Source organism: Herpailurus yagouaroundi, unplaced genomic scaffold (genome assembly GCF_014898765.1).
Source record: "Herpailurus yagouaroundi ecotype Mexico unplaced genomic scaffold, PumYag 216, whole genome shotgun sequence".
Lineage (NCBI taxonomy): Eukaryota > Metazoa > Chordata > Mammalia > Carnivora > Felidae > Herpailurus > Herpailurus yagouaroundi.
This window is the reverse complement of record NW_024412447.1, coordinates 9,056,214-9,070,420: the sequence shown is the minus strand read 5'-3', so window position 1 is coordinate 9,070,420 and position 14,207 is coordinate 9,056,214. Positions and strand designations below refer to the sequence as shown.

The window sequence follows — 14,207 nt, the reverse complement described above, 5'->3', positions numbered from 1 at the left end:
TACATATTCCAGTGTTCCCTTGGCTGGTAGTCAAATAACCCTATTCTAAAAAGTAATTCAATCAAAATTAGTTAAAAATTAAACAGCTTCTTCTACAAACCCATACGGACTTTCTTTTACAATAAGTTCCACTTTTAGGCCTTTTCTTTGCTTCTACAACTTCTCCCAGAATCAACATCACGTTCACTTTCGTTGGGATTGTTCACTTATGTCCATATCTTTTGTTCCACCTCCATTATCCAAGGCTATTCCCCCAAATCCATTATGAACAATAGTTCAGCTATCTCATCAAATTTGACAACTTCTCACCCAAGCTACACCCTTGACCTCTTTGTTCAGAATCACTCACTTTATTTTTTAAGTTTTTACAAGTTTGCTTATTTATTCTGAGAGAGAAAAAGAGCACAAGTGGGAGAGGGAGAGCCAGAATACCAAGCAGGCTCCATGCTGTCAGCATGGGGCCTGATGCAGGGCTCAATCCCATGAACCATGAGATCATGACCTGAGCCGAAATCAAGAGTGGGACACTTAACTGACTGAGCCACCCAGGCGCTCCAGAATCACTCGCTTTTTTTTTTTTTTTTAAGTTTATTTTACTTGTTTTGAGAGAGACAGTGCAAGCCAGGGAGGGGCAAAGAGAGAGGGAGAGAGAAAATTCCAAGCAGGTTCCATAATACCAATGCAGAGCCTGATGTGGGGCTCGAACTCACGAACCATGAGATCATGACCTGAGCTGAAACCAAGAGTCAGATGTTTAACTGACTGAGCCACCCAGGCGACCCCCAGAGAAATCACTCACTTTTAAAATCAAACTCTTACAACCTCCAGTAATACCAGTCCTCACTCCCACCGTGCTCTTGAATCCCATCCTTTCTCTTCCCCTTCAGACTTTACTCCTTTCTTCTAAGATTCACCAATTCAATTGTTTTTGTTTAAATATAAACTTTCCTGTGCCTTGTCCTTCTGTTCTACGAGCTCTAAAGCATCCAAATGCACAATCAGTCCAACCACTCAGCCTTTTTTATTCTTCCACCCAAAACTGAAGCGAGTAAAGACAGGGAGGGAGACCGAGACAGACACCAAGAGAAGACCAGCCGCTGCGCATTAGGGTTTTTCTGACCCTCTGCACTCACTGCCTAGCGATTCTTGCTTACCACTGCCTCTTTGTAGAGGAAAGCGACCACCAGGTAAGCAGATTCCAAGGCCTTTTCTTGGCAAACAACTTCTATCGTTGGCTCCTCCCTATGCGTCAACTAAGTGTTTCTTCCCTCTATGTGCCCAGTGGTCATGCTCTCCCCTGTATGTTCCCTCCTCCTCTCCTGCTCTTTCCCATTAACATATAACCCAAGTTTAGGGTGAAAATAAGTGATGCCTTTTAATCTCATTTTTTTCCCATCTCTTTATTTCCTACAAAATCAAGCTTCTGAAAGTTCAGTCTAGGGGCGCCTGGGTGGCTCAGTCGGTTAAGCGTCCAACTTCGGCTCAGGTCATGATCTCACAGTTTGTGAGTTTGAGCCCTGCGTTGGGGTTGTGCTGAGTGCTCATAGCCTGTAGACTGTTTCAGATTCTGTGTCTCATTCTCTCTGCTCCTCCCTGACTTGTGCTCTATCTCTTAAAAAATAAATAAATGTAAAAACAAATTTTTTTAATGAAAAAAAAAGTAAGTCTATACTTCCTAGCATTTCCTTTCATTCACTCCCCACCTCACCACCCCTGTACCCATCTAATAAAATGCCATTAACTATCCTTCCCATTTCATATCCCCAACCAATGTTCCCTTAAGTCAACTTAAATTTTTATTCATAAAGGAACCCAACACTGCCGACCACTCCCCCTTTCTTGACACTCTCTTCCCTTTGTTAGCATTCTTTCCTGGTTTTCTGCCTTCATCACTACCAACTCAGCTTCCTCATTCTGGTAACTATAGAAGTGCTATTCCCCAGGGTTACATGTTTTGACTCCAACTCTCTGCTTTCCCTAGGTGACCTTACTACGCCTGGTTTTAACCACCATGGATATATAGTGACCCCCACTGGAATGGCAGTTCTAGGAGGGGAATGGGACACGTGTTCTCCAGCTCTTGGACCAGAACGTAGTCTATAGTTGGTCCTAAAAAAATATGTTTACTTGGGGCACCTGGGTGGCGCAGTAGGTTAAGAGTCCAGCTCTTGGTTTCAGCTCAGGTCATGATCTCAGTTTGTGGGATTGAGCCCCACGTCCAGCTCTGCAGAGCCTGCCTGGAATCCTCTCTCCCTCTCTCTCTGCCCCTCCCCTGCTCGTTCTCTCTCAAAATAAATAAAAATATTTAACATCTAAAAATACACACACACACACACACACACACACACACACACACACACACGCTTACGCTGTGCCAGGCACTACTCTAAGTGCTCCTCATGTACTATCTTATAGCCATTATCTTTTATCTACTTCCACTTAAATGCTTCCCCAAACTCTGCAGGACAGCTGCATTCCTCTTCTCCATCATTTTTCCTTCTTCCTCTTTCTTATTCTATCTCCGACCATCAAGTTGTCTCTGATCTACCCTCACTATCCTTGTCCAGGTTCTCCTCCTTCAAACTAGACCCCTTCTAATGCTCTAATTAGTCTCCCTCCCTTTGTCTCACTGTCCTTCAGTTTCCAAATCTCTCCAGGCCAAAAATCAGATCACGATCCTCCTCTGCCTAGAATCCTTCCATGACTCTCCAGAGCTTAGAGAAAGAACTCAAACTCCACAAGGCCCTTCAATAAACTGGTTCCTACTTACCTCTTTGGACTCCTTTGCTAATATTCCCTCAAATGCACAGTACTGCAGCAACAGTGAATAAATGAATCCCGCACCACACTCTGCTCTTCTGAACCTACACATGCTATTCCCTCTCCCAGGACAGTCCTTCCTCTACATGTTCCCCCCTCCCTTGCAGTCCCCCAAGGGACTATGCCAGCATCACTTCTTTAGGAAAGAGCCACTGAAGTCCAGTGTGACTTCAGTGCCCTGTTACTCTATTACGCCGTTACTATACCTGTTTGAAGTTTACTATATTATTTTCCTTTCCTCAATAAACGGATCCTGTCCCAAAAATCTCAAGTTTTAACTGCAGGACCTTCAGATGGCAAAAAATAAATAGAACGGCAGCATATCCATCTAAATTACTGCTAACATCATTAGATTGGTCCGCTCCATACTTCTGAGCATGGATTCAAAGCCAGGTTGTCTGGGCTCAGACAGCTATTACATATGCTGACTATCTACCCGCCCATGCATCCCCACACTCAGCAGGACACTGACCTTAAGGCAAAAAGGATTTTTAAAAAATGCCTGGCAAGTAACAAGGCAAAATAAAAGCAAAACGTGTTTACTTGCATCATCCTCTGCAAGTTCATTGGGTTTTAGCTCTTCTGTCAGAAGAATCTACCTCCCCCACCCTAAAGAAAAAAGGCAGCAAGAAAGGAATCCCAGTCCTGTAGTGATCACACTCTTACCCCACAGATAACACATTACCTGCATGTCAACTGAAGAGAAGCACCTTAAAATCCAGGGAAAAGTGACAATCAGCTGCCATCTGGATTAAATGGTTTAAGCAAGAAACTACTTTGCAGGGTGCCAAATTTAAATAAATGTAGGGAGACCCTGCTGCTAACTTGACCATTTACAGCAAAAAAGGGGTAATTTTAGGTCGGTAAGAAGCCATCTTCCAAGATGGTAAATCCCAAGGGGACCAACCAGTAGGCAAGTACGTAGATAAAAAGATTGACTGCTATGCTGCCACCTGGTGAAGCAGGTTATGGGGAGGTTTACTCCGCTATTCATCTCAACAAATGTTGTGAAAATTTCCATATCATTGTTTTCTTTTTATTTTTTTAAATGTTTGTTTATTTTTGAGAGAGAGACAGAGCACAAATGGGGGAGGGGCAGAGAGAGAAGGAGACACAGAATCTGATGCAGGACTCGAACCCATGAACCACAGGATCATGACCTGAGCCAAGGTCGGACACTTAACCAACTGAGCCACCCAGGTGTCCCTTCTTTTTATTTTTTTAACGTCCATTTTTTTTTTTTTTAATTTTTTTTTCAACATTTATTTATTTTTGGGACAGAGAGAGACAGAGCATGAACGGGGGAGGGACAGAGAGAGAGGGAGACACAGAATCGGAAACAGGCTCCAGGCTCCGAGCCATCAGCCCAGAGCCTGACGCGGGGCTCAAACTCACGGACCGCGAGATCGTGACCTGGCTGAAGTCGGACGCTTAACCGACTGCGCCACCCAGGCGCCCCTAACGTCCATTTTTTAGAATAATCTCTACACCCAACGTGGGGCTTGAACTTACGACCTAGAGATCAAGAGTCCCATGCTCTTCAGACTGAGCCAGTCAGGTACCCCCAGGGTTTTCTTTTTAAAGGCAGTCATTCCAACCAGAAAAAAGTAACAAAAGGGAGATCTGTTGAGAGCAGATGTCTTCAGTTTATTTTTCTTCATGTAGTAAAAGGGCAACAGGGCATCCTTGAATTTTGAACCATGTGTATGTTTACCTATTCAGTTACATCTCTCACTACTTTTTTTTTTTTAAATGTTTATTTATTTTTGAGACAGAGAGAGACAGAGCATGAACGGGGGAGGGTCAGAGAGAGAGGGAGACACAGAATCCGAAACAGGCTCCAGGCTCTGAGCGGTCAGCACAGAGCCCGACGCGGGGCCCGAACTCACGGTGTGAGATCGTGACCTGAGCCGAAGTCAGCCGCCCAACCGACTGAGCCACCCAGGCGCCCCACATCTCTCACTACTTTTAAGAACATGCAGTACTACTGATGATTTCAAAAGGCTTAAAATTTTATGCTTTCAAAAATTCCACTTTTGGGTCTTGGTCCTAATATATCAACTGTGGTCGAAGCTTTAGCCACAAAGATATTCATGGCAACATTACCACAAATTTGCAAAGAGCATGGATGTTAAATAAAAATATAAGTAAATTATGACACATCCACAGACTTATTCAGCCATTGAACATACTAGTTACAGAAAAAAAAAACTCCTTGAAATAATGAATGTCAAGGAAGGCACGGTACAAAAGCAAGCCTAAACCCCAAGGAAAAAAAAGACATGATGGACATATACCCCTGCATGGGGAATTATGGGGATACCTATCTTTTTCCCCCAAATTTTCTAGCATCATAAAGGTCAGACATTTTTGTCATCAGTCATCACTCCCAACGATGACTCCAAAGACTCCCTCAGAAATTAACAACATCCCAGGGCCCGTAGGTGGGTGGCTCAGTTGGTTATGCATCAAACTCTAGATTTTGGCTCAGGTCATGACATGATCTCAGTTTCACGAGTTCAAGCCTGGCACTGGACTCTGTGCTAGCCGTCGGTGCCCCTCCCCAACTTGCGCGCTCTCTCTCTCAAAATAACTAAATTTTCAAAAATTAAAAAAAGAAAAAAAAAGGCCATTAATTAACAGCATCCCCAAATTCAAGATACTCTACCATATTCCTTCCCAAAAGAAAACAAATTAGGGGCGCTTGGGTGGCGGCTAAGCGTCTGAACTTTTGCTCAGGTCATCATTTCAGAGTTTGTGAGTTCAAGCCTGGCATCCGGCTCTCTGCTGTCAGCACAGGGCCTGCTTCAGATGCTCTGTCCCCCACTCCCCACCCACCCTCTCTCTCTTTCTCTCAAAATAAATAAATAAACTTAAAAAAAAAATTAGGGGCACCTGGCAAGCTCAGTTGGTGCAGCATGTGACTCTTGATCTGAGGGTTGCAAGTTTGAGCACCCACGCTGGGCATAGAGATTACTTAAAAATAAAACCTTTTCTGGGGCGCCTGGGTGGCTCAGTCGGTTGAGCGTCCGACTTCAGCTCAGGTCATGATCTCACGGTTCATGAGTTCGAGCCCCTTGTCAGGCTCTGGGCTGATGGCTCAGAGCCTGGAGCCTGCTTCCGATTCTGTGTCTCCCTCTCTCTCTGCCCCTCCCCCATTCATGCTCTGTCTCCCTCTGTCTCAAAAAATAAATAAACATTAAAAAAAATTAAAAAAAAAATAAAACCTTTTCTAAAAAATTTAAAAAACTAAAAAATAAATAAAACCCACTAAAAAAGGAATATTCCTTCTCTACTACCCACTTGTTCCCAACTAGCTTTTCCTTGCTTCAGGATGCTCTTTTCTGAGCCTATCCTATGAATTCTCCCTGCCCTTCTGGACTGGGTCATTTTCGACTTAGTAGAAAAAATTTAGTGTCTAACGTCTATTTCTATTACACAGATGTAGTTACAAAGACTAGATATAGGTCGTATGTGAAGAGTGGGGCAGGCATCATTCGCAATAGCTTCTATCCCACCCAGCCTGTCCAGCTCAAGCAGCAGAACTGCACTGGCAGGGGGCATGGGATTACCTGCAAGGCTACCATCCATGCTGGGCCACCAGGGCACACACATACTCATTTGCTAGTTCTTGTTAGCTACAAAAGGCGCACTGTATTGAACTGAAGGGTCCGGAACTGGAACAATTCAGGCAAAAGAAAGTTTATTTCCACATCCTTAAAGTACTGGCACCAGAGACCACGGTTTCCTAGATCCAGGTTATGAAAGCAGGGGAGCTCAGGTGTTGGACATTTAAATGATATATCTCAAAACAAACCTGCGTCTTTAAAAAAAAAAGCCTTCCTCTTGGGGCGCCTGGGTGGCGTCCAAGCTTGGTTTTGGCTCAGGTCATGATCTCAGTTTGTGGGATCGAGCCCTGAGTCTGGCTCTGCACTGACAGCGTGCAGAGCCTGCTTGGGATTCTGTGTCCTTCTCTCTGCCCCTCCCCCGCTCACTCTGTGTCTCTCTCAAAGTAAACAAACATTAAAATAAATAAAAATGAAAGCCTTCCTCTGATTACCTCTTACCCTTCTCTCCACCGCCACAGCTGCCCTACACACTTGGCTGTGGGGGAGGGCGGCTAAGGGATTCCTCTTAAGCTCCTGTCATTACATGTGCAGCTGCCCACTGCTGTCACTGTCCTATTCCCAGCTCTGACACCCCCGTTCTAGTAACAGAATTAAGAGAAAGCTGACACTACACCTGGGTCCTACTCAGTTCAGCTTTCATCCATCTCTCCAAAAATACAGTATTACTCCAAAGATTAGGAGGATAAGACCGAGGAGTTTCTTTGGAAATTTATTTTCTAAACCTCATGTTTAAAAATTTCTGTATGTGGGGTGCCTGGCTGGCTCAGTCGGAACAGCACGCAACTCCTGATCTCGGGGTCATGAGATCACTTAAGTAAAAATTTAGAAGGGAAAAAAAAAAAAAATCTGTGTATGTGAGAACACTCTCATTTCCATTTACCTAGTCCCAACCGAATTAACGTTACGCAGCACATTAACAGTATTCAACTTATGCGAGGAAAAGTCTCCCTCTGTAGGACACACCCTTACAGGTGAAATGGTGATGAAAATTTAGCTTAGACTTCACCAGTTCTTTAAAAAGGAAAGAAACAAAAGACTCATGCCAAGTCCTTAAGACGTAATTTTTATTGTTGCTGCAAGATCGTGGGACCAAACCAATTATTTAACCGTTTACCTTTAAACTAAAGCTCTCCTTTGGGAACTTCTACTGATCATTTCTCACAGAACGGTTTTGTGCACCATTCAAATTTATAAATTAGAAAAAACAAAACTCAAGGATCTCTACAAGTGCCCAATTTAAAAAGTAGGATGATGTGGTGGTAGTGAACCAAACTCAACAGCTCATACCTAAAACAGAATTTGGGGAGAAGAGGAAAGGGATTATGAAAGGCAAGGCCAAAAGGCAGATATTGACAGCCTTCACAACCTACAAAGGCAGCAAACATAGCATCCTCTGATTATAACCTTAAATATCTGGTTAAGCACTAATAGAACTTAGAAAATAAGACAAAAGATGGGCGCCTGACTGGCTCAGTCGGTAGCACATGTGACTCCTGATTGCAGGGTCCTGAGTTCAGGCCCCACGTTGGGCACAGAGCTTACTCAAAAGGACAAAAGACGGTGGTTTATGTGTAATTTTTTTCCTCCTTTGACTATTAAGTACCTAAGATGGCCTGTGCTCTCTTTCTCCCACATCCCACGGAACCTGATAGCAATACAGAAACAGTCAGATGCCCTGCCAGATAAAAGGGTTAAGGCTGGTGATTATGGGAGGGAGAAGCTCCTGGCAGCCTCAGAAGCCCCCAAACGATGTGTGTGACATCATATACGCGGGACTATCAGTGTAGCATCCGTGTTTGAACAGCTCACCCTCTCAGCACTGCGCGGTGCTCATTAGGGTGCCGTGCGGTGCTCATTAGGGGACTGCTGCCACACAGCAGAGAAATCATTTACAACGAAGTCAGCACTGGAGTGGAAAACGAGTCCTAGTACAACCCAGCAAAATTTCCATAATCTCCAAATGATTAATAGTTTGTTCCAATTTCAGATACATTGTTACTTATTTGGGGGACCATCATATGGTTTTTAAGCTCTGGAACTTCGATGGAAATCTTAATCTAGCTGAGACAAGTCTCTTTTCTTTTCAATTTATGCCAAAAAGGTCCAGATGTTAGAAAACAAAGAGAAGGATCCCGATTACCAGTGGCTGTAAGCTGCTGTGGTTACTTCATTATTGACACATTCCTGAATCAGTAATGTTTTGAAATCCAGCCAGTTATAGCCAAGCCATCATCCTTTTTAGAAACGGCATTCTCCCAGTTTTTCAGCTAGAGGGGACGGTTGCACAACATTGCGAATGTGCAAAATGTTACTGAACCGTATGCTTGAAAACGGTTTGCTGCATGTTACGTTGACTTTTACCTCAATCAAAACAAAATTATTTTTTCTTCTTAACGATTAGGAGTTAGGCTTAACAAATAAATAAGGCTTCCTGCCAATACTAGGGGATGAAACTCCCCCCACGGTCTGCTGTTAACACAAAGCTCTGTTAACAAGAATACACGTTTAGCAGCACCTTTTATCTGGATAGAATTCAAAAGATCCATGGGAGGTTGCTTTTTTTTTTTTAATAATTAGAAAACGCACTTAATCGTCATTTCAGTTACTGCAAAGACTACTACATAAAAAGCCAACTGTTATCTGTATCCTTCCCACCCCAAAGAGAACAATTGAAACCACATGACTTAGAATAATGGCTGGCAGAACTCCACCTCTGAAGTCTACAGAGGTGTCATTACTCCATTAGTGATAATGGCTATTGATCTGGCCCCTCCTGGAAGGGCTAGTAGGAAAAACACAATATTTAAGATAGGAAGAATTTTCAACTATATTGATTCCAGCAAGACTTTTTTTTTTTTTTTTTTTAAATAGAATTAAGAAGGCCTTTTGCAAGCAAACCCCCCAATCGGGTCACTTCAACAAGAGGAGCCCAGAAGCTTTTCTCCCTCCGGAGGCAAATACTAGTATCCTACTTAGATTATTAACTTCTCTTCAGAGGCTATTAGAATCCAAAGGACAGGACAGAACCATCTAACAAGAAACATCTAGGTGTTCCCTCTCCCCTTAAATGGAAGACTACACACTTCTCTTAAAAATTAAACCTTGGGGCGCCTGGGTGGCTCAGCTGGTTAAGCATCCGACTTCGGCTCAGGTCATGCACGATCTCATAGTTTGTGAGTTCGAGCCCTGCGTCGGGCTCTGTGCTGACAGCTCAGAGCCTGGAGCCTGATTCAGATCTCTCTCTCTCTCTCTCTCTCTCTCTCTCTGCCCCTCCCCCACTTGCATGCTGTCTCTCCCTCTCTCAAAAATAGACAGTAATAAATAAATAAATAAACAAATAAATAAATAAATAAATAAACAAACTGGCTGTCTCATTTGGAAGCGTGTGATTCTTGCTCTTGGGGTCCTGAGTTCGAGCCCCACACTGGGCATAGGGATTACTAACACAAAAAATAATAACTTAAGGAAAAAACCCAACACTAAACTTCCCTCTTTCTTCCTTTTCAAAATATTGCATGCCGATTTTCATTCCTATTGTGTTATGTCACCCACACACAATTTATTCCTCCACACAGGCCCCAGTGACATTATTACTAGGATAATCTCATTAAATGCAAATAATCTTAATCCCTCTACCATTAGGATGATTTCAGCCTTAGAAGAACACTCATTTGAGTGACAGGACAGAGTATTTTTCTCTGTATCTTTCTGTCTTTCCCAAATTCTCCATGAGGAGATGACTCATAAACAGGGGAAGAATCAAAGTTTTAGAAATAGTTACTATTTTCGAACACCTACTAACTTCTTATTCCTCACACCTTTTTCAAGGGGATATTGACCTATTTCACAGATGAGGAAAATGAGGCTCGGAGAGGTAAGCACACTTCCTCATAAGTGGGTTTGAAGAAAGGTCTGCTTTATTTTACAATTGCCCTTTCCTCCATACTGACAAGGACCAGAGGCACAAGAGAACTTCTGCCTTGTGTTTTGTAACCAGTTCTCACTCTCTAACATTACTGAAAACGACCCAGTAGGAAGTCAAGAGTTTTTTAAGGTTTTTATTAACACCTGCCAAGTTAATAATCTGCAAAAAACCCAAGTATACAGCCCAGCCCAGCACTATGATTAAGACATATTCTTGTTTAAAATTTCTATCTTTATTCCGTTATTGTCCAATTTTAACAATGAGACAAATGTTTAAAAATACAAATGTAGCTTATAAACTTTTGTGGGTAAACTAGAAATTGGAAAATGAATTGGCATATCTAGAGGTCACTGCTCTGCATGCCTAAAGGTAAATGATATTCTTATTTTCTGGACCAATTCTTATCTGGTGGATAAGATGAAGTCCTCAATTCCACCTGCTTATCTGCTAATTTCTGCATTACCTTGGACAAATGCCACTTGCATACTCCCTACCAGCCCTTAGGTGCATTGCAGCCTCTGTGTCATTGTGTGTGACATCACTGGGTTGCTATGGATATAGGTGCGAGGTCACTCACTTTCCTGTGAAACTAGAAATATGGAAAAATTAGAAGAGTCTAAATAACATGAACTAAACATATTTCCAACACTGATATCTATTAAGAGCAGAACTTCTCATTTGAGCTTTAAAATGTTTTAAGGTAGCATCTGTGGCAATACATTAACACGGCAATACTCCCCATTTCAGAATCAAGTCTCTTCCTTAATGAGATAAAAATCTTTTGGTAAGGTAGCCGGCTTAAATAAAAAAGCATTGTTATCTTTTATGAACTGGCAAAGTTGTTCAAGGATTAAGCTGGGATACCTACATTGCTTCATTAAAATAAATTAACACGCAAGATACACTCCTGAATCCACTTCACACTGGAGATGCATTTTAAAAACCTTTGTTACATAAGACAGGAAGTTAAATGTTAAGACAGTGGGAGACCTAAATCATTAACCAGATAATTTCCCATGTTTTATTTAATAATGCTCAATATTTGCCCCCTCCTCTAATATCAAACTCTTTGATAGCCAATTAGATAAATGTAGTGTTACTGGCAAAATGGTGCAATACAGGCAGGAATCTGCATCCCAGACAAAATGCGACAACTGGCGATCAGTATTCTCTTTTCATCAGCATGAGGATGCGCTAGCTTTTTTTTTTTTTAAGCCTCGGATGTATCTAACAGAACAAATTATTTAAAAAAAAAAAAAAAAAAAAAAGACTTTTTCCTCCTTTAAAATAACTCCTCCCAGCCTCCACCCAGTCTAGGCTCTCTGCAATATGACAAATGCAGAATCTTCTAGAATGACTTGATACTGCCTCCCACCACTGCTTTGTTTGCAATATCAGATTAGGGAGAATATTTTTTCGACTTATAGGATGAACAGATGTGTGCCTATTTAAAAAAGAAACAGCATTTGTCACAAATTAAACCAGTCAGCTAAATGCATAACCTTTATTTTAAAGACAATACCTACCCTTTTCAATACAAAACACGTTAGGAAAAAACGGAGATGACATGTCGAGAACGATCAATGAAAACGCTAGCGAGAAATACGTTCCCCGCAAGAGGACGTGCTTTGGGGTATAGAGAAAGAGGAGCCTTTTGTTAACAAAAACGTGAGAGCAGCAAGGTTTCGATTTTGCACCATTGAGCCCAGGTTTTCAGGAGAGCCTACGTTTTTTCTGTGGAGATTCTAAAGGATCTGTCAGGAGAGGCAATGGGGAATATCGGGGGGGGGGGGGGAGTAGAAAACCAGGAGACCTGATGAGTGAATGGGAAAGGCGCCGCCCAGACACCAGGGAGAGAAAGAGGAACCGCATCCATGCGGTCCCCCCGCCCCCACGCCCAGGCTGGGAGGAGGGGAAGTGGGGCACAAAGGATGTTCACGGCCCCCGCTCAAGTCCCCAGCGGACCCGGAGACGCGGGGGCCAGAGACCCCGCTCCCGAGACCAGCCCTGCAAGATCCCGCCCCAGCCCGAGGCCGGGGAGGGCCGAGAAGGCAGCGCCGCCGGCCCTGGGGGACGCTCGGGGAGAGGCCGCGTCACAACCCGGGTCCCTATCGCTGCCGGGGCCCTCCCCAGCTCCCCGAGTGGGTGGGGAGGGGCAGTCAACGCTGCAGTCGCGAATGGCGACTAGTCCCTGGGCCGTCCACGCGAAGGCCCGCGTCTGCGAAGGGACTGGGGCGAGGCGGGGGGAGGGGAGGAGAAACTCACGTTCTTCATGGCCGCGGCCATGTCGTCGTAGCGCTCCGCCTGCTCGGCCAGCCGGGCTTTCTGCACCAGTTGCTCGCGGTCCACCATCTTCGAGGGCTGGATCGGGCCGGGTGAGGAGACCGGGGCGGCCTGAAGGGCTCGGAGGGCAGCTACGGCGCGGCTGGAGCCCGTGTGCCGGAGAGACCGACCCACGAAGCGAGCAGCTAAGGCGACGGCGACGGCGGCGGCGCGGAGGCTGCGGCTTGAGCTGCGACCGCGGGACCAGGCGCGAGGCGGCTGCGGCTGCTGTGCGTGCCGCGGGCGGACAACCCCCTGCGGCCCCGCCCACGCCGCGTGACGCAGACGGTCCCGCCTACCCGCCCGCGCACCCCGCTCCGGCCCCGCCCCGGCCCTTCCGCCTCTCGGGCTTCTCCCCGACTCAGCTTACCTTCGCTTTCTGGGCGTCCCTCCCTTCCCCGCTGCCCCCCCGCACAGTGCTCCCCGTTCTTCACTTTACCCCGGTTCCTGCGCCTCAGCTTCTCCAGATCACCCCCAACCTCGCCCCTCACACCGCCCCCCGCCCTGCCAGGTCCCCAGCGCGTGGGCCCCTGGGAATTGTAGTTTGCCCGGCAGTGGGGTGATATGTTGGAGAGATCAAGGACAAAGGGGCAGTTAGGACTACATCTCCCAATGGTCATAGCGCGCGAGCGGAGGTGAAGGGAGGGGTTCTAATTCCGCGGCCACGGGGGACCCCTGGCGGGGACTGAGGCTGCTTCAGTCTTAGCGAGTGCTGATTCACGGCCCCGCCCCATATTCTCCGGGAAATTACGAGGTGAGGGGGCCAGGACCTCAGCCCTGGACCCCGTCTCAGAGATAAAGTAGCAGCAGGCCGAGGAGGGACAGAGGAGAGGACACGCGTCCACCGTAGGTCCAAACTTGCCGGGGTGGTGCCCGCCGGCAGGATGGGTTGAGTTACGGAGCTTAATATTGGGAGCTAAACTGTCACCCTCCCCCACAGGCTTCCATTTCCCCACACGCACTTTGAGGTTCTTGGACCCGATGAGGTGAAAACATGGAAGGACAAATACTGGCCGGGCATACTGGTTAATTTACAGAAAGGATGCAGCTGTCTTCAGGCTGACCCCCGGGGGAGCTCCTTCCTCTCCAGCGTGGAGTGTCAAAGATTAAGTTCTGTTGCCAAGAGCCTACTGTATGCTTCACATGAGGTTGTTATCTGAGGGTTGACCAACCCTTCTCTCCCCACCTAAGACGCACACACTGAGGTCGGGCTGACAAATTCTTGCTCATAGGCTTCCATTTTCAACGTTCCGTGGAGCTTACACATCCATAGTTTTGACTGCACATTTTATTGGCTTCATTTTTTTCCCCCGGCAGTTATCTGTTGAGCACCTACTGTGTTCCAAGCACTGTTCTAAGCAATGGGGTACAGCAAGGAACGACACAAAAAAACCCTACCCCCCAAAAAACAGGTAAGATAAAGATAAATATGTCGAGTAAAATGTTAGGAAGTGATAAGGAGTTAAAACAACAACAGGATATGAAGTGTTGTGTATGAGAATCTAGAATGA

The 14,207-nt window shown here is 45.3% G+C and overlaps 1 protein-coding gene and 1 long non-coding RNA gene across 2 annotated transcripts in view; both read right to left on the bottom strand.

Annotated features, from left to right (window-relative positions):
* Nucleotides 1-12,938, bottom strand: part of YWHAG (tyrosine 3-monooxygenase/tryptophan 5-monooxygenase activation protein gamma) — a 29,221-nt gene extending 16,283 nt beyond the window's left edge. The window contains exon 1 of the mRNA XM_040456089.1: nt 12,640-12,938. Within this exon, the coding sequence (XP_040312023.1) occupies nt 12,640-12,726 (87 nt within the window). The 5' untranslated portion in view covers nt 12,727-12,938. The remainder of the gene's footprint in view (nt 1-12,639) is intronic.
* LOC121017702 (uncharacterized) lies at nt 10,588-12,633 on the bottom strand. Its single transcript, XR_005784868.1, has 2 exons — nt 11,901-12,633; nt 10,588-10,963 (listed from the first exon to the last, which is right to left on the bottom strand). It is a non-coding gene; the product is annotated as an uncharacterized LOC121017702 (long non-coding RNA).
* Nucleotides 12,939-14,207: the final 1,269 nt, after the last annotated feature.